The sequence below is a fragment of the Canis lupus genome, chromosome 4 (genome assembly GCF_048164855.1).
Source record: "Canis lupus baileyi chromosome 4, mCanLup2.hap1, whole genome shotgun sequence".
In the NCBI taxonomy this organism is placed as follows: Eukaryota; Metazoa; Chordata; class Mammalia; order Carnivora; family Canidae; genus Canis; species Canis lupus.
Window position 1 is genome coordinate 50,793,845 of NC_132841.1, and position 20,921 is coordinate 50,814,765.

The following is a 20,921-nucleotide window of genomic DNA, read 5'->3' on the forward strand; positions in this document are numbered from 1 at the left end:
ACATATTGGCAGCCTTTCTTGCATTAGTAGATAAGCATCAAATGATGGAAATGACTGACACTTTCTCTATAATTGGTGATGTTTCTGAACCTGGTTCTCAGAATAGCAAAGAGAGATATAGAAGGTCTAGGACAACGTTGTGATAATGACCCAACCATTTTTATTTCAATAAAAGTAGGTCCATGTTAGTGTCTTGAAAAAATAATATATATCAAACCCCTAATTTCAGATATCAATATTATACCATTGTTATAGTCAACATTATATCAGTGTTAGTCAGTTTTTAAGCTTTTAAACAGTGAGCTGACTTGACTTGCACTTAATAAAACAAATGACCTTTGAGTATGGAAAAATTGGAAACGTGATTCAAGAATGATTGCATTTGGGGGAAAACTGATATAATTGATTAAGGACATACTACCCCTGATTATTTTAAGGTGGCTATTGTTTTTTGTTAACTACATGTCTAAGAGGAAATTATTTTATGAGGTTTACACATTTTGTAGCACTCACGGTAGAATGTCTTTTAAAAACCCCTGCAGTTTATTGAAGGCCAAAGTTTCTTAGATTCTAATTAATTCTAGTATCAAGATAGTGTGCTGCTTATCAAGAATCTAAGTGTAGACTAAATTTAATTTTATAGGGTTTTTTTTCCTTCATGATCCTGCCTAACTGATATAATTCTTAAAGAACTGGACATGAAGGGAAAATAATTCTCTAGTCTCCACTTATTACTGTTTGCTAGCCTTAACTTGAATTTTCTTGCAATTTTTAAAATCAATATTTGCTCTAGCCACCGGACAATTGCAAATGTGGCTTCTTCCTAGGATACTCTTACTTCCAGTCACACACACACACACACACACACACACACACACCACAAACACACTTATTCCATACAGTTGCCTCTCATTCATCCCCCTGATCAGAGACAAGGTCACATCACTCAGTAATGCCCTGTTCTGCTTTGTGGCACTTACCATGGTTGGTGAATACACAGTTGACTCCTAAAGAGTGTGTGGGTTAGGGAGACAGGCATCCCACCCAGTCAAAAATCCACGTATAACTTTTGACTCCAAAACTTAACCACTAATAATCTATTGTAGACTAGAAACCTTTGGAAACATAGTCAATTAGCACATATTTTTAATGTTATATGTATTACATATTGTATTCTTACAATGAAGTAAGCTGGAAAAAAAAATGTTATTGGGACACCTGGGTGGCTCAGCGGTTGAACATTTGTCTTTGGCTCAGGGCGTGATCCCGGATTACAGGGATGGAGTCCCGCATCGGGACTGCATGGAACCTGCTTCTTCTCCCTCTGCCTGTGTCTCTGGCTCTCTCTGTGTGTCTCTCATGAATAAATAAATAAAATCTTAAAAAAAAAAGAAAACTTATTTAAAAAATCATAAGAGAGGGGCACCTGGGTGGCTCAGTGGTTGAACGTCTGCCTTCGGCTCAGGTTGTTATCCTGGGGTCCTGGGATCAAGTTCCACGTTGGGTTGCCTGTATGGAGCCTGCTCTTCCCTCTGCCTGTGTCTCTGCCTCTCTCTCTCTGTCTCTCATGAATAAATAAATAAAATCTTTAAAAAATCATGATATGATTTTTACAGTATGTATTTATAAATACATTTACAGTACTATGTTGTATAAAAAAATCCACATATAAGCATACACATGTGGTTCAAACCCATGTTGTTCAAGGGTCAACTTTATATTTATTTCTTTGAGTATGTGTTTGGCATCTGTCAACCTCACTAGAGTGCAAGCTCCAGAAGAAAGAGATGGATGTGTAAGTTTTACTCACTTAGTACAAAACAAATATTTTTTGGTTCAGAGAATGACTGGTTGGTTGACTCCAACAGTGAAACTGGAATTTGCTAAAGATGGGGTTTACTTGGTTCATTAAAATAAAAAATGAAAAGAACTGGGGCTAATTGGAATATGGGCCAGACAAGATGGAGAAAATCAGGGAACGAGAAGAGGATTTCTCAGTAAATTGTAATTAACTCAGTATGTTAGGCTAATGGTCCACCAAATAGAAATATATCCCCTACCATCTAGAGGACATTCTGCCCAGGTGAAAATGATAGTGGTGCTAGAAAGAATTACTACTTCAAGCCATAAGGATCTGAGTGTGATTTAATAAAACCAGAAACTTCTCAAGTTTATTGTTAATGAGAGGTTCCATTTCAGAAAATTAGAATAAAAGACTCTGTAACTGGATGGACCCTGTAGAGTTGCTTCAGACATGCCCCTTCCTTTATGCAAGCAGTAATAAACCACACCTCAGATAAAAGGATTACACAATCCCCCTTTGTTTCTTGTTCTACTTTTGGAAAGAAGTAACTTACTTGGAAGAAAGAGGAAGCATTGGGTTAAGGAGCTGTCTTCCTATCCTATCCTGGCCCCACCCAGCCCATTCTTGTGTGCTTTAGCCAAAATAAAGCCTGGGATCCACAACCCTGGTCAGGTGTTTACCCTGCCTAAAGTTCTTCCTTTCTACTCTCAGCATAACAGCCTTAACAAGGCCAGCTGGTCCTTGTCTGTCCCTCCAGCATCAACTTTCGCTGTTCTTTGTCTCTCACTTCATGTATTCTATAGGGCACGCCTATGAACTTTGTTTCTAGAACCAGTTCTTCTGCCTGGAACGTCCCTGCACAACCTTCCAACCTAGTATACATATACAGGTATACATATACACACACATATACAAACATGCGTACATTATTTTCTGAACCATTGAAACATCTTGCCCGTTTACCCATAACTACTTTAGGGTGAATTTCCTAGGAACAAGAACATTTTCATTTATAATCACAATACAATTATTATAATGGGGAAATTTGACATTATTAAAATACTATTACTAGTCCTGAAATCATTTTTAAATGTTATGAATTGTCTATTTATGTCCTTTATGCCTATTTTATCTCCCCCCGCCCCCAGGCCAGGATCCAGCCCAAGATCACACATTACATTTACTTATCATATCTTTTAGTCAGAAAGTTTCCCTGCCTGTCTTTGACTTTTAACATTTAACACCTTTGACATAAATTAATTATTTTGTAAAATAATCCCCAGTTTGAGGTTTTTCAATATTTCCTTGTGACTACCACAGAAATGATGCCATGTCCTTGGTTCATCATAACAGGAGGTACAGAATGTCAGGTTATACCATGTTGGTGATTTTGCTTTAATGTCTTGGGTAAGGTGGTGTCTGCCTTTACTGCAATGATTCTTTTTTTGGCATTGTAATTAATAATTTGGGGGAAGATACCTTGAAACTATAGAAATATTTGGTTCCTCATCAAATTTAAGTTCACTTGTTTGGCATCCATTTTACATCTGCTTTATTTTTAAGAAAGCTTATTTTACAATGTTAATAAAGAAAAGCAAAGGATATGACATAAATAATGGACTTTTTAATCCACCCCACCTAAAATACCTGCTTCTGCCATATCAATCCAATCTTCCTTTATGAAGTCCTTATTACCTTCAGTTAAGAGAAGTTTGATATGTATGGCATTAGCCACAGCAAGATTTCTCATTTGCATTTTCAACTCTATTCATGAATTATCTTTTCATTTCTTTTTCTTTTATAATAATAAAAAAATCCATGAAAGGGACATTTTTTATAATGAGAAAGAAAATATGTAATATTATTTCTAGCTTACCATATGTCATAATATTGCTTTGGCCACATTATGATGAGCATCAGTAATTGCATTTATTTTTTCATGCTTGCTACAAGGGTTCACTTAAGACTCTGAAGAGCTCTTCTGGATTGAAAATCATTTGGATTGATTAAACTCATGAGGAGAATTATGATAAGGGTCAGATCATATGGGCATCAGAAGGTAAAATATTAACATTTAAACTAGAAATGGAACTTTTTCTCTTTAAAGAATCATATTTTCAATGACAGGTGAGCTTTCTCATTGTAAGATTAATAATACCTGACGTTCATTCGTCCATTTATTCAAAAAGAAAATTATCCTGTGAGCCTACTAAGTGAGAACCCTCATCACATACAACTTCTTACAAAGAATGTATTTGAATATCCCTCAGGGTCTTTAAGCAAGAATGGCCAGAAGAAAACTTGAAGGCTTGCTTATAGGTTCCATTAAAAGAGCTCAAGAACTGGAATATCCTAGAAAAAGTAGTATTTGTCCACCATCTAGGAGGATTATCTGAATAAGTGCTCAGTTTCAGAAACTACTAAATGGAGTTGGAGAGGAAGGAAGGGGTCTCCCACCTTCAACCCCAGTCAACCACACTGAAAAAGAAAAAAAAAAAGTGTACATAGAATGACATTCTGTACAGCCCAGTCACCTCAGGCCAAAGTTTCCTAGGAAAGAAACTGTCTCCTCTGTCCTACCTATGACTCTCATTTGAGGTTCTGACCACAAATGAGGTTCCCCAAAATATCAGTACCAGAAAATTTTAGAGCTAGAAAACACCTTTCCCTTTAAGACATGGCTCAGCATACTTTTATGTACTATGTAATTCATTCCCTAAAAAGTTTGTGAAAAAATTAGAATAAAACTAGTTTTCCTCATAGTACAGTGAGGACACTGAAGACCATGAAAGAGAGGGACAACCCAAGTTAGGAAGATACAGATCTCATTCTGACCTCTAGGGCCATAGCCTACAGGGCCATACTTTTCCTGATAGGCCCAACAAGGTCATCAGCACCCTCCCTGTATCTTAAATGCTTTCATGGTGCTTATCATGGTGCTTTTTGTGTATTTATATGATTATTTGCTTTATGTCTTTCATTCTTGAACACATGGTTTCTGGGATTGAACCTATTTTTCTGACTTTGTATCCCAGAATCTATCTTGGATGGATGAGTGGACAAGTGGTAAGCCAGTATACCACATATTTACTTCTGACCATGGCAACTACATGTGTCTGTTTTCAGATCATAACTTACTGCCAGAAATGGCTCTTTCAGTGGACTCAGCTTGGCACCGGTGGCAATGGCGAGTCAGAGATGCGCTCCCTCAGTCGCCATCAGAAGCCACACCACTGTTGTCCCAAGAGAAGGGGAGGCAAAGCTACAACCTGACACAGCAGCGGGTCGTGTTCCCCAACAACAGCATGTGCCACCAAGATTGGGCAGAGGTCTCCAGGAGATACTCCGGCAACAGAATCTGCACAACCAAATATACCTTCCTCACCTTCCTGCCGCAGAATCTCTTTGAGCAGTTTCATAGGTACACAACCACTTAGCTAAATAATATGTGCTTTAACCAAGTTTTTGCCAGTATTTCTGGACAAAGATGTTGCCCTCTGAGCCACCTATCCTTTAACATCTAAATGCATATATCTTGAAAAGACTTGTCATTCATTTGCTCATTCATTCATTCAATAAATATCAGATTCTAATCTGTGTTAGGGCATGTGTTAGCTGCTAGAGATACGTGAGGGAAAAAAAAAAAACAAGAGAGAGATAGCCCTGACTATACTTTCTAGTGAAAGAAACAGATTTAATTTTAAGAATTATATAAACTGATGTAAAATTAGAACTTCGATAAATACTTCCACGGAGAAGTATATGTAATCTTAGAGTGAATAAGAGAGAGATCTGCCCTTGTTAAGAAATTCAGAAAAGACTTCCAGGAGAAAGCGACAATTGAAGTATAACCTGAAAGAAGAGAATGCATTAACTGGGTAAAAACAAAAGTCAGGAAGGGAGCCAGGGGAATGTTCTTGCCAACAAACCTTCATGTGCAAAGACATAGTAGCAAGAGGGAGAAAGATGCACTTGGAAAACCTAAAAATGTAAGCCATAATTTTGAGTTAGTACATGAAAGATCATCTTTTAATTATAAAGCAAAATATCTACCTAGATATCATCCTAAATTTGTATATCAAGCTATAATTCTTTAACAACTACTATGATTGAGAACCCTCTATTGTGTGTGTAACAAATATTATCCTTTGTAATATTTATATGAGTCCTTTAAAGTAGGTAGTGGTATCCCCATTTTATACAAGTTGAAACAAGCCCCAGAAAGTCACAAAACTAGTGAACAGTTCGAGTTTGAATATAACTGCATGTGGCTTTAAATTCCTTACCATAATTCAAAGTGATACTGAAAGAGAATGTCATTTTAGTTGGTAAGGGCCAACAGTAGGGAAGAAATAGTGTGGAGAGTATATTTTCTTCCCCTTGGCTTTCACTCACACTTTTCTTGCTCCTTCCAGATGGGCTAACCTCTATTTTCTGTTCCTGGTGATTCTGAACTGGATGCCCTCCATGGAAGTTTTCCACAGAGAAATCACCATGTTACCATTGGCCATTGTACTATTCATCATCATGGTCAAGGATGGCATGGAGGACTTCAAGAGACATCGTTTTGATAGAGAGATCAACTGCTCCAACATCTGGATATATGAAAGGTAAGAGAAATCATCCTTCTCTTTGCTTTCTTGAGAATAGGTTATATAAACTCATCAGCTTTTTCAAAGGATTGGTCTCTCTTCTCATTTTGTTTTCTTAAGTTCACTTAATTCAGTGATTCTCAACTGAGGCGATTTTTCCCAGCAGTGAATATTTGACAATGTCTGGAGACATTTTTGGCTGCCACATTGGGAAGGAATATGACAATGACATGTAGTGGATAAAGGCAGAAGGATGATGCTAAACATCTTACAATATACAGGACAGCCCTCCACAACAAAGAATGTCAATAGTGCTGAGATTTAGAAACCTTAACTTAACATGTGTAAACACTCAAATTATTAAGTATAAGAATGCTATATTATTAACAGTGGGGTTGAAAGCTCAAGAATTGACTCTAGAACTGACTAGTTCATCTCAAGAGACCACGTTGAAGCGCAGCTCTTTGGAGAGTGACAGGCAATGTCTCCCAAACATGAAAATGTGTACTATTTTTAAAGCATCTGAGGCTCCTTGTTTTTAAAACTTAACCAGGTAGGCTTTAGGACCTAGAGTTGGCACAACTGTCCTTGGCTGCCTGGGTGGAAAAGGAAGATCCATGTGGGTGACGTCTACATTCCAACAGGCGGAGTCTCAATAGGTAGAAGGAAGTGGACTGGCAGGTGTACACCTGTTCTCCGCAAGCTTTTTCCTTGTCATTTCTCACCTGGTGTTTGTAAACCAGCTACTTATTTTTAATTTTCCTTTTGAAAGAAGAGAGAAATTTCCAGCAGAGAAGGCAAGTAAAAGATATCAGGGACATGACTCACTAGCAGCTGAACAATGGAACTGATTAGGGAAAAAATTCTTTTACAAGGAACTCACATGCCCTGCTATGAGAATTAAAGAGACGGGATTGAGCAGAGATGAGAAAGGAAGGGAAGAAACGGCAGAAAAGGAAAGAAGACAAGAAACGAGTGGTAATCTCCAACTTGTCCTTTGAAAGATGGTCCTACAAAGAGAATCCCAACAGGAATTACTGTGGGAATCAAATTAAGACCAGCAAGTACACTGTGTTGTCCTTCATACCCAAGAACATCTTTGAACAGCTACACCGTTTTGCCAATCTCTATTTTCTGGGCATTGTGGTTCTGAATTTTGTGCCTGTGGTTAATGCTTTCCAGCCTGAGGTGAGCATGATACCTATCTGTATCATTCTGGCAGTCACTGCCATCAAAGATGCTTGGGAAGACCTCCGGAGATACAAATCTGATAAAGTGATCAATAACCAGGAGTGTCTCATCTATATCAGGTAAAGCAAAACCCAATGGGGAAGTCTTGTGAGCCTAGGTCTGATCTTTCTGGGGCTGCTACCACTACTACTACTATTTATAGAGGGAATGGAGTAGGGAGATAGCATCATTTTATTTCAGTGAAGCTGTTTAATTCTCTACAGTCAGAATTATTATCTAAAACCAAATTTTAAAAAGTGGAGGCTTGAATCTGTTGTATATATATTTTAATATATCTATTTGAGAGAGAGTGTGTGCAAGCAGGAAGAGGGAGAGGCACAAGCAGACTCTGCGCTGAGTGTAGAGTCTGAGGTGGGGCTGATCTTATAACCCTGAGATCATGATCTGAGCCAAAACCAAGAATCTGACACTTAACCCACATAATCAACTGATCCACCCAAGCACCCCTTGAATACATTGTTTGTTAAAATTAGAAGAGAAGACCTTAATGTGGCATTTTCTTTGGTGGTTCAAAAGCACTTACCATTTAAGAGTTTTGTATAAAGTCTTACCCATTCTTAGTCCAGTGTGACTATAAGCACACTAGAGCATATTTGGAGACTCTTGGAGGGAAGAGGCATCGCTGTTTTTCAGGAGAGCAGTAGTAGAACATTTTATTAGATAAACTGGATACACACTACTTGGGTCAAATCACTCATGAACCATATGATGTTAGGCAGGTGACCCAACTTCTCTGAGCCTTGTTTTATCATCTAAAGTTCTGTAGTCACTGTGGCCACTCTTAGAATGAAAGGGGCTGGCTTCAAGATATGTACTGCAGCCATTTAGGAGCTTTCTTCTAAGGAGGAGTTCTCTTTCCCAGGAGAATGGAAGTAACTGGTAACCAACTTAGAGCTGGCTGATGAGCGGGTTTCTAAGAGATTATCAAATGCAAAGGGCTCATTTGTCTCCAGGGAATCTCTATGAAAAACTCCATGCCCTCCCTCAGCATCACATGTCTTCTGGAGGCTTTGCTTGCAGGGCCACAGTTACATGTCTAAGAAAGTTCTCTGAAGAGAGAGAGAGACAGAGAGACAGAGACAGAGACAGAGAGAGAGAGACAGAGAGTTTTCAGCTAAATCTAATTGTTTTGATTGTTGTTAGCCCACTGAACACCTAGAGATGAGATTTAGTCTTTCCTCACCTTTGAATAATAAAATCATAAAGATAGGGAAAATGATTGTCAGGTTGCTTTCTTTGAAGAGACTGTCACCAGTCAACCCCATCACTTTTTGTTTGCTACTTTTCTCCTTTGTTGTGTTTCTCAGAGAAGACACACAATGGTGAGCCAGGAAGCTGGTTCTTTAGGGAAGAATGAGTGTGGACCTCAATTACCTTGATCTGATTCTCCTTTATCTGCCAGAAATCCTCAGCTCTATGCTTCCTAGAATTATGGGCCTGTTCTTGGGGATAATGTCAGTGTTGATCAGATCCTGATCTGATCCAGTGTCGATCAGATCCTGATCTGATTCTGATCCTGATCCTGACCTGAGGTGGGATTTGGTCTGATGTAGGCTAGGCTGTTGTTCTGTTCTCAAAATAGCTTCCAGAGAACAGAGAAAAACCGAGGTGATAGCAATCCTAGCAAAAAGAGACTTTGGTCCACAGGTTCATTGGCAGTGAGCGACATAAGAGGTTCTATCGTAGCAGTATTTCCCAAAGTATATTCAGTGGAAAAATAATGACAAAGGGGTGGTGTGCAAAAAAAAGACACTTATGATAAAAAAATTATGCATTGGCCCTCTTAACCCATGTTCCAAGAGGGAACTAAGAAAAGTTGTACAGTAAAAAAATCTGTCCATCCTTAGCTCAGTGTTATTCCAAACTTACTTAACCTTGGAAAAATTTTTAACATATATTAACATTTCAATTTGGGGAATTTTACCTTCTTCAATATAGCAAAATAATTGACTACAGGGCTAGGCAGGTAATTGAATGAATCAGAGAGACTAGATACAAAGAGAAAAGCAATATTATCTGTGTACTGATAAATGGGAGCTGATCCTCGACATCAGAGTCCAGATGAGATAGGGAATGGTGGGCCCTGTGGCAAACAGGGGGACTGGTGTTCTTGTACAGGAGGCAGAACTGGTTAGCATGTGGCAATATAGGCCTAGTGTAGCCAGATTGTCTGAACTTTATTAAAGGAGCTTAGAAGTTAATACTTTTATTTGAAATAACCTCATATTTAAATGAAATAACCTGCTATAATTTTTTCAAATACTTCATGCCTATTTTGTTTGACTTGAAGTTCTTATTTTGCTGGAAGCCCCTATTTTGCAAACTTTGCTTTATAATTTGGTCCTAAGGAATCTGGAGTGTCTGCAAAAGAGTTATTAGATTCTTCTTTTGAGATTCATCTTGAGTGAGGGAACCTCACTCTTTGGGCAGGGATGGGGTGTGACTGGTTTTTTTGGTTTTCTTTTGTTTGTTTTGTTTTTTATTTAAATTCAGTAAGTTTACATATAATGTATTATTGGTTTCAGAGGTAGAGGTAGTGATTCATCAGTCTTATATAATGCCTAGTGCTCATTACATCACATGCCCTCCTTAATGTTCATCACCCAGTTACCCTTGTCCCCCATCCCCTCCGCTCCAGAAACCCTCAGTTTGTTTCCTACATTAAGAGTCTATAAGGCTTGCCTCCCTCTCTGATTTCTTGTTTTATTTTTTCCTCTCTTCCCCTATAATCCTGTTTTGTTTCTAAAATTCCACTATGGGTGTGACTTTGAAGTTACACAGGCCTGGTATTCAGTAGGTCTAAACTTTAGGCCCAGGTCTGTGACTAACTAATAATACCTTAGAAAAGTCATTTAAATCTCTGGATCTCAGTTTCCACTTTTATAAACCTTGAAGTCAGACTAGATCTTGTCCTATGAAATGGGCTGGGAAAGAACAGAATCTACAACCAAATAAATTTGGAAAATAGGACATACTTGATGTTTCTCTTGAATCTAACAATGCACATTAGCATAATAAAGGTCCTGGGAGGACCCTCTGTAAGTAACCTATGGAATCTTGCTTAACTCAGCTGTGTCTGTTGAAATACTCTCTGCTGTAAGCAGCAGAAACCAACTCAATTTTTTTTTTCAAGATGTTCTTTATTTATTCATGAGAGACACACAGAGAGAGAGAGGCAGAGACACAGGCAGAGGGAGAAGCAGACTCCATGCAGGGAGCCCAATTTGGGACTCCATCCCAGGTCTCCAGGATCTTGCCTTGGGCTGAAGACAGGCACTAAGCCACTAAGCCACGCAGGGATCCCCCCAACTCAAATTTAAACAACGAATAGAGTTGTTGGTTTAAGGCACTACAAATGCTCTGAGATGGGCAGGTGATTGGGTATAGTTGAGTCTTCATTCTAGATATAGCACTTAGCGGTCCTTTTCATTCAGTCCCCTCTGTATCATCTTAACCCTCAGGCAGACTTCCCTCAGGCAGCAAGACTGGCTGCAGCAGCTCCAGCCTTCATATCTACATGTGGTAACTCACAAAGGGGAAAAAGAAGGGCACTTCTGGGAGCATTGTTGGAAGGTCAAGGAGGCTTACTTTCCAGACGTTCCTTATACCTCAGTGACCCCAGTGGGTCACATGTTCAAACCTGAACTAATCCCTGTGAGCAGGAGATGGAATTATGCTAGCTAAACTTTACCTGAACCACAGTTCAGCATAAAGACAATTTCCCTGGAGGCATATCTGCTACCCAGAGAAAATGTAAAATCCAAAGGGAAAAAAATAATAATAAGGTAGTTTCTAAGAGAAAGAGGAACAGATATTGGAGAGGCCACCTCTATGTACTCGATACCATCATCTAAAAATATATTTGAGCCTAAGCTCTTTGTAAATTGCTTTCTACATATTAACAGGAACATATACTCTTGGGGACATTCTGTAATTATCTATCTATCTATCTATCTATCTATCTATCTATCTATCAGTAAAGTTCTCCTAACTCTTAAGTGGATTGATTCTATAAAAGACCCCAGAAAAGGAAGGTAGGAAATGCTAGGTAAGTGTCAGTTATCTTACCTGATGGATGCTGAAGGACACTTTCTTTTGCCAAATACTGATGACACATGATAAGATGTCAGGCAAAGAATACAAGGTCCAAGAGGACGATTTGTTTTTAAAGAACAACATAAAAGCTTATATCTCCAGCATTAGCTCTACCCATTTTGTCTCAGATTCACACATTTGAAAAATGATGCCTTTGTATGTGTGTGTCTGTGTGTGTGTATGCATACACATGCATGTAATTGAATATTGGACCCTTAGAATTTTGTTCAACCCAATCCCATGCATCATGCAGCCCAGACTTGTTTATACTGTGAGAGACTCCTTTTGCAAACAGCAGAAGCCTTGTTAACAGAATTACAATCCTGTTAGAGCATTTTCTTTTAATATAGCGACTGTGCCTGTGGTCTAAAGATGACCCATTAATCAGATTTATGGAATGACTTCAAGAAGAGATTAGCTTCAGAATTGTATTAGCTTAGTTTCTCCCAGGGCTCCGCTTAATGAATCTAGGAACCATACCCAGCAAGAGATTTCTATCCTTCCATTCAGCTTAGATTATTATTTGTATTCAGAAAACATGCAGTAAGGAAGCAGGGGTGTGAACCGAAGAGATCTATGACAGGTTTGTCTACATATTATAATGAAATGAAAGCCCTCCAGTGTCTCAGCAGCTGAGCAGTCATTTGTTTTCAAATATGCATTCAGGATCTAGTGTGTGTACACCACATGGTAGACCCTGAGTACACCCCAGGGGTTCTCAGTCCAGTGATCACAAGGAAATTGTAAACAGTTCCAGTGTCCCATGCCTACGCAGAAAGGACCACAGTAATTCTGCCTGTGGAAAACATCAAGGCTGAGGGAAGGCTTCCCTGAAGAGGGCACATTTCAAGAGGTATCGAAAGATGAGCAACATTTAAACAGGCAGAAGGAACGTATTTTAGTTCATAGCCTGATTGATACGGGAGAGTTTAGTTCTTTGTCTCAGAGTCGAGGGATGAATCTCGTGGACGTGGGAGAGTGAGTAAGGGCATAGAAGTTCATTAAGCTAAGATACAGAGAAAACTCTCAGAAGTGAGAGGGTTTGCCACTGAGGGCTTGTAGGGTTGGTCTTTTATTAAGAGCCTAATCAGGGAACCTAAATTCTTTAACATATCCACTGATATCACCATTGAGTAAGGACTGGTGATAACATCTTTAATGACTTACTTCCTTTGTAGAGTCTGATGATTTTTTGTTGGTTACAAGTAGCTGTTAAACAAGACACCCTCCCTGCCCACACCTTAGGGCAAAGTGTTCTGGCTTGTTCCCTTATCTCTGGTTTCCTTAACACCTCAGCATTTTGGGGATCTTAGGAAGTCTGCTTCCTTAGCCCCCTAACTCTCCCTGATTAGCCTCAATTGTCCCTAACTCCTGATCATGAGTGAACTAAAGATTTTATGTGTGGCTTATGCTGGTATCAAAAGACCAGGTCAAGGGATCCCTGGGTGGCTCAGCGGTTTAGCACCTGCCTTTGGCACAGGGTGCGGTCCTGGGGTCCCAAGATCGAGTCCCACGTCGGGCTCCTGGCATGGAGCCTGCTTCTCCCTCTGCCTGTGTCTCTGCCTCTCTCTCTCTCTCTACGTCTATCATGAATAAATAAACATAATCTTAAAATAAAAAAAAAAAAAAAAAGAAGACCAGGTCAGGAAATGTCAGAAATTTAGAAGAATGACTCAGAAACTTTAAATTTCTGGCTCTTCTGCTAATACTTGGGAGATTCTTTTTCCTGGAAGTCAGGTGGCCACTATAATAGACAAATAATTCCAGATGTTACAGGAGAGTAGTCAGGCTTTTGACAGCATAGCACTGATGGCATGATTTCCCAGCAATGGCCAGCTCTGTTGGGAAAAAAGAAGCCTGGCCTGCAAACTCTTTTTATTTGTACGTTAGTCCCCTTTTATGCCAGAGTCCCCATTGGAAAGCCTAAGAATGTGGAAACCAGAAGTCCTGATCCTGAGTCTGCCACTAATTAGCTGTATGATTTCAGTGAAGTCACTTAGGCAGTTGGGGCCCCGTTTGTCTCATCTTTAAATAGTGATCATAATCTCTATGTTATATTTGTGAAAAGATGTGCGTTTGACTTGCAAAAGATGTGCGTTTAACTTGCAAAAGGGCTTGAAAATAACAGAGCTATAGAAATAAACTATACAATGTGTTGCAAAAGAGGGTGAAAAATGAATCTCAAAAATGGCATTTAAAATGTGACCTTGGGATCCCTGGGTGGCGCAGCCTGCCTTTGGCCCAGGGCGCGATCCTGGAGACCCGGGATCGAATCCCACATCAGGCTCCCGGTGCATGGAGCCTGCTTCTCCCTCTGCCTGTGTCTCTGCCTCTCTCTCTCTGTGACTATCATAAATAAATAAAAATAAAAATTTAAAATAAAATAAAAAAAATAAAAATAAAAAATAAAAAATAAAAATAAAATGTGACCTCTTACTGGATGCTTGGCATCATGGACTTTGGCATCAGACCTAGGATAGTCCCAGAACTGCCACTTACTAAACTTGTGACTACATGTAGTGACTTGATCGCTTGAACCTTCATTTCAACATCTGTAAAGTGGGAACATCGCTAGCACCTATTTCTTAAGTGTCCTGTGGATGGAATGAGATCATCTTTTTTTTTTAAGATTTTATTTATTTATTCATGAGAGACACAGAAAGAGAGAAAGAGAGAAGCACAGACACAGGCAGAGGAAGAAGCAGGCTCCATTCCACACAGTGAGCCTGACATGGACCTTGATCCTGGGTCTCCAGGAACACACCCCAGGCTGAAGGTGGCACTAAACCACTGAGCCACCCGGGCTGCCCGAGATCATCTTTATAAATTGTTTAACACTGTGTCTGCACCATAAATCATACTATGTAATTTTTTTTTCTTAATGTCCAGTGACTTCAACTCTCATTTTTCCAATGCCAGGCCCAGCCTGAATCTAACTTTCATGCTACACTCTCCACACATACAAGGGAGGAATCATTTATTTTGGTAGTAAAAAGCAAGGCTCTGCTCCCTCGTTTCTCTTCTATGGGGCAGAACCTGAAATCGAGAAACTCTGGAACTGGGCCATCCATCTCCCTCCTCCCTTTCCACAGCATTCTTGAGCACACTCACACCAACACTTACATTCAGGCAAATGATCCAGATGGCCTCAATTAGCCCAGAGCCAAGGGCACTTTGTCCAACCCAACTTCTAACATAGAGCATGCATTAGAATATCATCCTTGTGTGGCATTAATAAAGCAGCTGTTTGGGCCCCATTTCACTATTATTTACTCTAAGTAACAGCTCTTTGGGAAACCCAAAGGAGATGAGATGATTGATAAGGACAGAATTCAGGCTTTGCCAGGATTATTCTAACCTCAAGACACATAAACACACCTTCACTCTGAAACTACCTTCACGGGGTTGCTGTGGGTACTAAATGAGAGAACGTATGTCAAACGCTTAGTGTATTGCCTGGCATTCAGTAGCATTCAGAAAATGTTAGCTAAAATATTGCCGAAGAGGGTTCTATAGTCTTGTTAGCCAGGAGTTGCCATGACCTTGAGCCAAAAGGATTAAGGAAGAAATGCCATTGGCTGGCATTTGAAACCACACAAGAGAAGACAAACTCTTTAGCTAAAGAACTTGAACTCCAAGCTCTTGAACATAGCAAAATGGGCCTGAGGGAAGAATCTGAAAAATGCAGACAAGAGAGAAACATCTAGTGTCATCTGAAGCATGAGCATGAAAAGCACCACTGGCTGGAGTTTACAGACCAGCAGACCATTGCATTCATCCCACACATCTTTGCTCTGCATTTGGCATCACCAAACTAGGCTCTGCTCTGAAGCGTCAATTTTACAAGTGCCCACCCTATTCCCACTGCCTCCCCTGTGCTCACAGAAGGCCATAAACTATTTAGGCCAATTCAGCTTGTCATTTCAGGATAGAATGCATTAGGTCTTCTCCACAACTCAATGGGTAGAAGAGTCATAAAACAATCCAAGTGTCCCTGAAGCTCTGCCCTCATGTCAACAGGCATGACTTACATTTTGGCAAGTGAGGATTTATGGCCTGTTAAGGAGCTCACAATTCTAAAAGGTGAGGCTCCTATTTTCATCCCAACTCCAATTGATTCGGTCACCAGCTTCTGAGGCTTCATCTGCTTCATACTTCATTCCCAAACAGAACGAAGAGACCACATCAAGCCATGAAACTCCGATGCCTATCACTTCTATGTTCTGGTAGACATATCTATGTGACCTTACATAATTTAGATAACTTTTCTGGGCCTGCTTTCTCATCTATGAAATGAAGATAATGGTAATAATAAAAGTTGTTTCATTATCAGGCAGCTAAATAGTAATGTATCTTAAGTGATGGACGGAGACAGATAAGCATATTGTGTTGTGTTGTGTTATATTGTATATTATCAGAAGTCTCCTCTGGTGAGTCCATAACAGAAAAAAAGATAGATTAGATGCTAAAATGGCTAAAGGTTAGGAAAAACTTCCCTTCTTCTGCCTCATGTTCAAGACAAATCTATACAGAATCAGTTGCTAAATGTTTACTGAACACTTCTCCATACACTAAACACCCCATCAGACCCTATGTAGTAACAGAAATATAAGGCTCGGGGTCATACTAGCTCTCCACAAGCTTATTATATTGTTGAAAGTAAAAGATACACAAAACAGTTAGGAAATAGGACCACAATAGGCCAGAAAATGGGGCAAAGAGAGGTGTATCACTGATGCTCAGTGCCAAAGAACGAAAGTAAAAGGTAGCATTTGGATCTGCAGAGGCTCAAGGGAGGGCATTTCGGGTAATATCTTATGCCTTCAGTACTCCCAGGCTGCTTCTCCATACTCTGTGAATGTGACCTTGATGGATTACACCTGCGACTCTTGTGTCCCCTAAGCATGGTATTTCCATGGCCATCACTGCTTTGTACCATTCCAAGCTCCTTTCTGCTTTCTGTGTGTCACAGTCATGTGCACAAAGAAGTCAAGGGTTGGACTACTACTCCTTGGAGCTTCAATACAAAATGAGACTCTCAGTATAGAGAAGGACTTTAATAACAAATATGACTGGTTGTGTTAAGCCTCATTGGCTCCTGGGTGAGGTCACATTAATACATATACCCCAGTGACACTCGCCCCAAACTGCTGATTTGGGACATGTCGTCCCACCCTAATTTCAAGCCTTCCTAGATATGCCTAGGCATACTTAGATATAAGGAGTATCACTGTGTCCCTCAGTATTTCCAGCCAAGCCAGAAATCAAAGTATCCTACCATTCCTCTGGCCTCCACTGTCCCCTTCTGGTACTTTTCTTGGTCCTGTAAACCTGAAGCCCTATCACTGGGGTCTGTAGCTGACAGGTGGATACAGAGGGCAAGGAATAGCCAGGCAGGGGGTACTCACTACCCAGACTTAGGCTGTCTTTAACATAACTGCTTTGCTTTAGCTTCTGTTCCATTTCCTGAGGCCAGGTCAGGGACAGAGGCCACACAACCCTTCATCCCTTTGTCCCTTTCCAAATCTTCTACACCCTCTTGCCAGGTTCCTCCCACAGGAAAAAAAAGAAAGAAAGAAGAAAGAAAGAAAGAAAGAAAGAAAGAAAGAAAGAAAGAAAGAAAGAAAGAAAGAAAGAAAGAAAGAAAGAAAGAAAGAGAGCACCTCATTCATATGAGTTCATAAAAACAGACAATTACACTATCTCTAGTCTACTGTCTCCACAGCAGTGACCCTGTTTGCTCCAAGCTAAAATAACTATAACGATAATCATAGCAGCAGTAAATGCCATTTGCTGTGCAATCATTAAACAATTCTCATATATTATTTTTGTTAGCTCTCACTATAACCTATAGAATGTATTTTAGCTGTCCTATTTGATAGATGAATAAATTGAGGGTCAGACAGTTAAGCAGTGGGTTCAAAGCAACACCACATATAAGAGATAGTTCCATAGTTCCAGGTTTCAAATCAGGTGAGCCTGATTCCAAAGCTTTTAACCACTCTCCAGTACTGCCTCTACCTCAACATACGACTGGCAAAACAATTCTGTATTACAAGTATTCCTGAGCCAGCCACGGGGCCGTTGGTCCTCCTGCTTAGCACCATGGAAAGAGTAGAGGTTCCAGTGCAAACTTTGTGACTGTGTACCTTGGCCATGTCACTCCTAGCCTCAGTATCCTTACCTGAGTAATATGAGTAGAATTGGAAATCCATCAAATCCCTTTGGCACTGATTTGTTGTTGGTATTGTTTTTATTAAGTCTTTATTTTTTATTAGAGCAGTCTTAGGTTGATTCACAACAAAATTAGGGGAAAGGTACAGAGATTTCCCATATATCCCTAGCTCCCATTCATGCATAACCTTCCTCATTTTCAACATCCCCCATCAGAGTGCTACATTTGTCACAACACATCATAACCACCTAAAGTCCATAGTTTATATTATAGCTCACTCTTAGTGTTATATATTTTGTGCATTTGGACAAATGTATAGTAACATATCCATCATTATAGTGTCATAAAGAATTGTTTAACTGCATTAAAAGTCCTCTGCACTCTGCCTTTACATCCTTCCCCACCCTACCCCTCTCCAACCCCTAGCAACCCTTGATCTTTTTATGTCTCCACAGTTTTGCCTTTTCCAGAATGTCATATACTTGGAATCAAACAGTATGTAGCCTTTTCAGATTGGCTTCTTTCACTTAGTAATGTGCGTTTACAGTTCCTTCCTATCTTTTTGTGTCTTAATACCTCATTTCTCTTTAGTGTTGATTAATATTTTCATTCTTTGGATATACCACAGTTTATCTCTTTACCTACTGAAGGTCATCTTGCTTGCTTCCAAATTTTGGCAATTATGAATAAATCTGCTATAAACATCCATGTGCAGGTTTTTGTATGGACATAAGTTTTTAACTCCTTTGGGTAAATACCAAGGAGCATGATACTGGATCATGTGGTAAAAATATGTTTAGTTTTGTAAGAAACTATTGAACTTTCTTCCAAAGTGGCTGTACGATTGTACATGTCCACCAGCAATGAATAAGGGTCCTTATTGCTCCATATCATTGCCAGCATTCCGTGTTGTCAGAGTTCTGGATTTTGGCTCTTCTATTAAGTGTGTAATGGTATCACACAGTTTTAATTTGCATTTCTCTAATGATATATGATCTAAAGCATCTTTTCATATGCTTATTTGCCACCTGTATATCCTCTTTGATGAAGTGTCTGTCCAGCACTTTTACCCATTTTTTAAATTGAGTTGTTTATTTTCTTATTGTTGAGTTTTAATTATTCATATATTTTGGATTATAGTCCTTTATCAGATGTGTGTTTTGTAAGACACATATTTTCTCCTGGTCTGTGGTTGTGTTTTCATTCTCTTGACATTTTCTTTTGCCGAGCAGAGGTTTTTAAATTTAATGAAGTCCAGCTTATCAATTATTTCTTTCATGGATAGTGCCTTTGGTGTTGTATCTAAAAAGTCATCACCACACACAAGGTCATTTGGATTTTCTATGTTAACTTCTAAAAGTCTTATAGTTTTGTGTTTTGCATTTAGGTCTATGATACATTTTGAGTTATTTAGGGAAAGGGTGTTAAGATCTGTGTCTAAATTCATTTGTTTGTCTGTAGGTGTCCAGTTCTAGCACCATTTGTTGAAAGGACTATCTTTACTCCATTGTATTGTCTTTGGTCCTTTGTCAAAGATTACATATATATTTCTGAGTTCTGTCTTCTGTTCTATTGATCTGCTTATCTGTTCTTTCACCTGTACCACAATGTCTCGATTACTCTAGCTTGAAGTCTTGAAGTCAGGTAGTAATAGTCCTCCAATTTTGTTCTCCTTTATATCATGTTGGCTATTCTGGGTCTTTTGCCTCTTTATATAAACTTTCAAATCAGTCTATTAACATTTGCAAATGAACATGCTGGGCAGGATTGATTTTAAGGATATACTTTTCTGGGAGTTTGTGCCAGTAGCCAGAGCCCTAAGTCTTCAATTGGCTGGATTAAATCCCTCTTTTCTGAGCTTGGGGTAAAGGATTCAATATTTAGAGTTTCCTGTGTTTGTATATTGTGTACCTGGGCCCAAGCCATAAAATGCAATCATGGGCATAAAATGGGTGTCCCAACTGCATGAAGGAGAATGCTGGGGCTGGGAGAGCAAGGGGTTAGCACTAACCATGATATTAATAATCATTGTCGTCACTGTTGTCACCATCATCAGCATCATCAAAGTATCGTGTATTTATTGAATACTTACTAAATGCAAAGGCCTGAGTTCAGTCCCTTTCCTGGATCATGTCATCAATCCTTTCAACAACCTTCTGAGGCAAGTGCACATATTACTGTCAATTGAAAAAAACAAAGGCTCCGAGAGGTTAAATAACTTGCCCAGGGTCACATGGGTAATAAGCTGTGAAGTTGGAGTTCAAACCCACTCTTAACCCCTATACTGCACTGATTCTCCCTAGCATTCCTCTTTCACCCTGGGGTAGTAATGCTGACCATTCTATATCCAGCATTCAAGCTTCCAGAAGGATAGCTAAGGTCAGCTCATCATCCTGTTTTGAATAGAAAGTCCCACAGACAACTAAACCTGAAAAATCCTCTCTACTCTAGTTCCTTGAAACTCTTTCTGTAAAACCCACACACTTGAGAAATGGAGCCTTAAGCATTCTCTCCTCCCCCTTTCACCTGCTTCCCCATGGCATCCAGTTGGTTACAAACCTCTCTTGCTGTTTATTTCCCTCTTAATAAGCCCCATCTCCTCTCGGAAAGCCATTTAGCACGGCACCACTTAATTTCTCCTCGAAGCAGAATCTGCCAGATGGAGTCTTTGTCCCAGGCCATGTTGATTTGTCTTATTTTTAAACAGCAGTGAGCATCCCATGAAACTAAAATAGCAGTTGGTTCCCAGGTGTGACTTACTGAGCAGGGAGGTGATCAAGAGCGTATGGACTCATCCACCTGAGGCAGCCGTTCCAAACGACTTCCTCAGGTGGCACCCAGCCAGCTGCTGGCCACATCTGGGTGTCATTTGATGCAGGGGCACGCCACTTTTCCGCGTCAACTGAGTTCAGCCACTCATCACCTCCTCTGGTTGTACCCCCTTGGGCTGTGCATCCTTGCCTTTTCCACAGACATACTCATACTTCTGACATTGGGGAGACAA

General features: G+C 39.7%; 1 protein-coding gene across 14 annotated transcripts in view; it reads left to right on the top strand.

Annotated features, from left to right (window-relative positions):
* ATP10B (ATPase phospholipid transporting 10B (putative)) overlaps window positions 1-20,921 on the top strand; it is a 331,154-nt gene that overhangs the window by 199,842 nt on the left and 110,391 nt on the right. For 12 of the 14 annotated variants that reach the window (XR_012029896.1, XR_012029895.1, XM_072824282.1 and 9 more), the window contains 2 exons: window positions 4,931-5,225; window positions 6,220-6,414. Coding sequence is in view for 11 of the 14 variants with exons in the window: in XM_072824282.1 (XP_072680383.1) it covers window positions 4,951-5,225; window positions 6,220-6,414 (470 nt within the window). In the remaining 3 variants the exon portion in view is untranslated. Of the gene's footprint in view, window positions 1-4,930; window positions 5,226-6,219; window positions 6,415-7,044; window positions 7,707-18,320; window positions 18,413-20,921 lie in introns of those variants that run through there. The other 2 variants (XM_072824276.1, XM_072824279.1) reach the window with 2 other exon arrangements.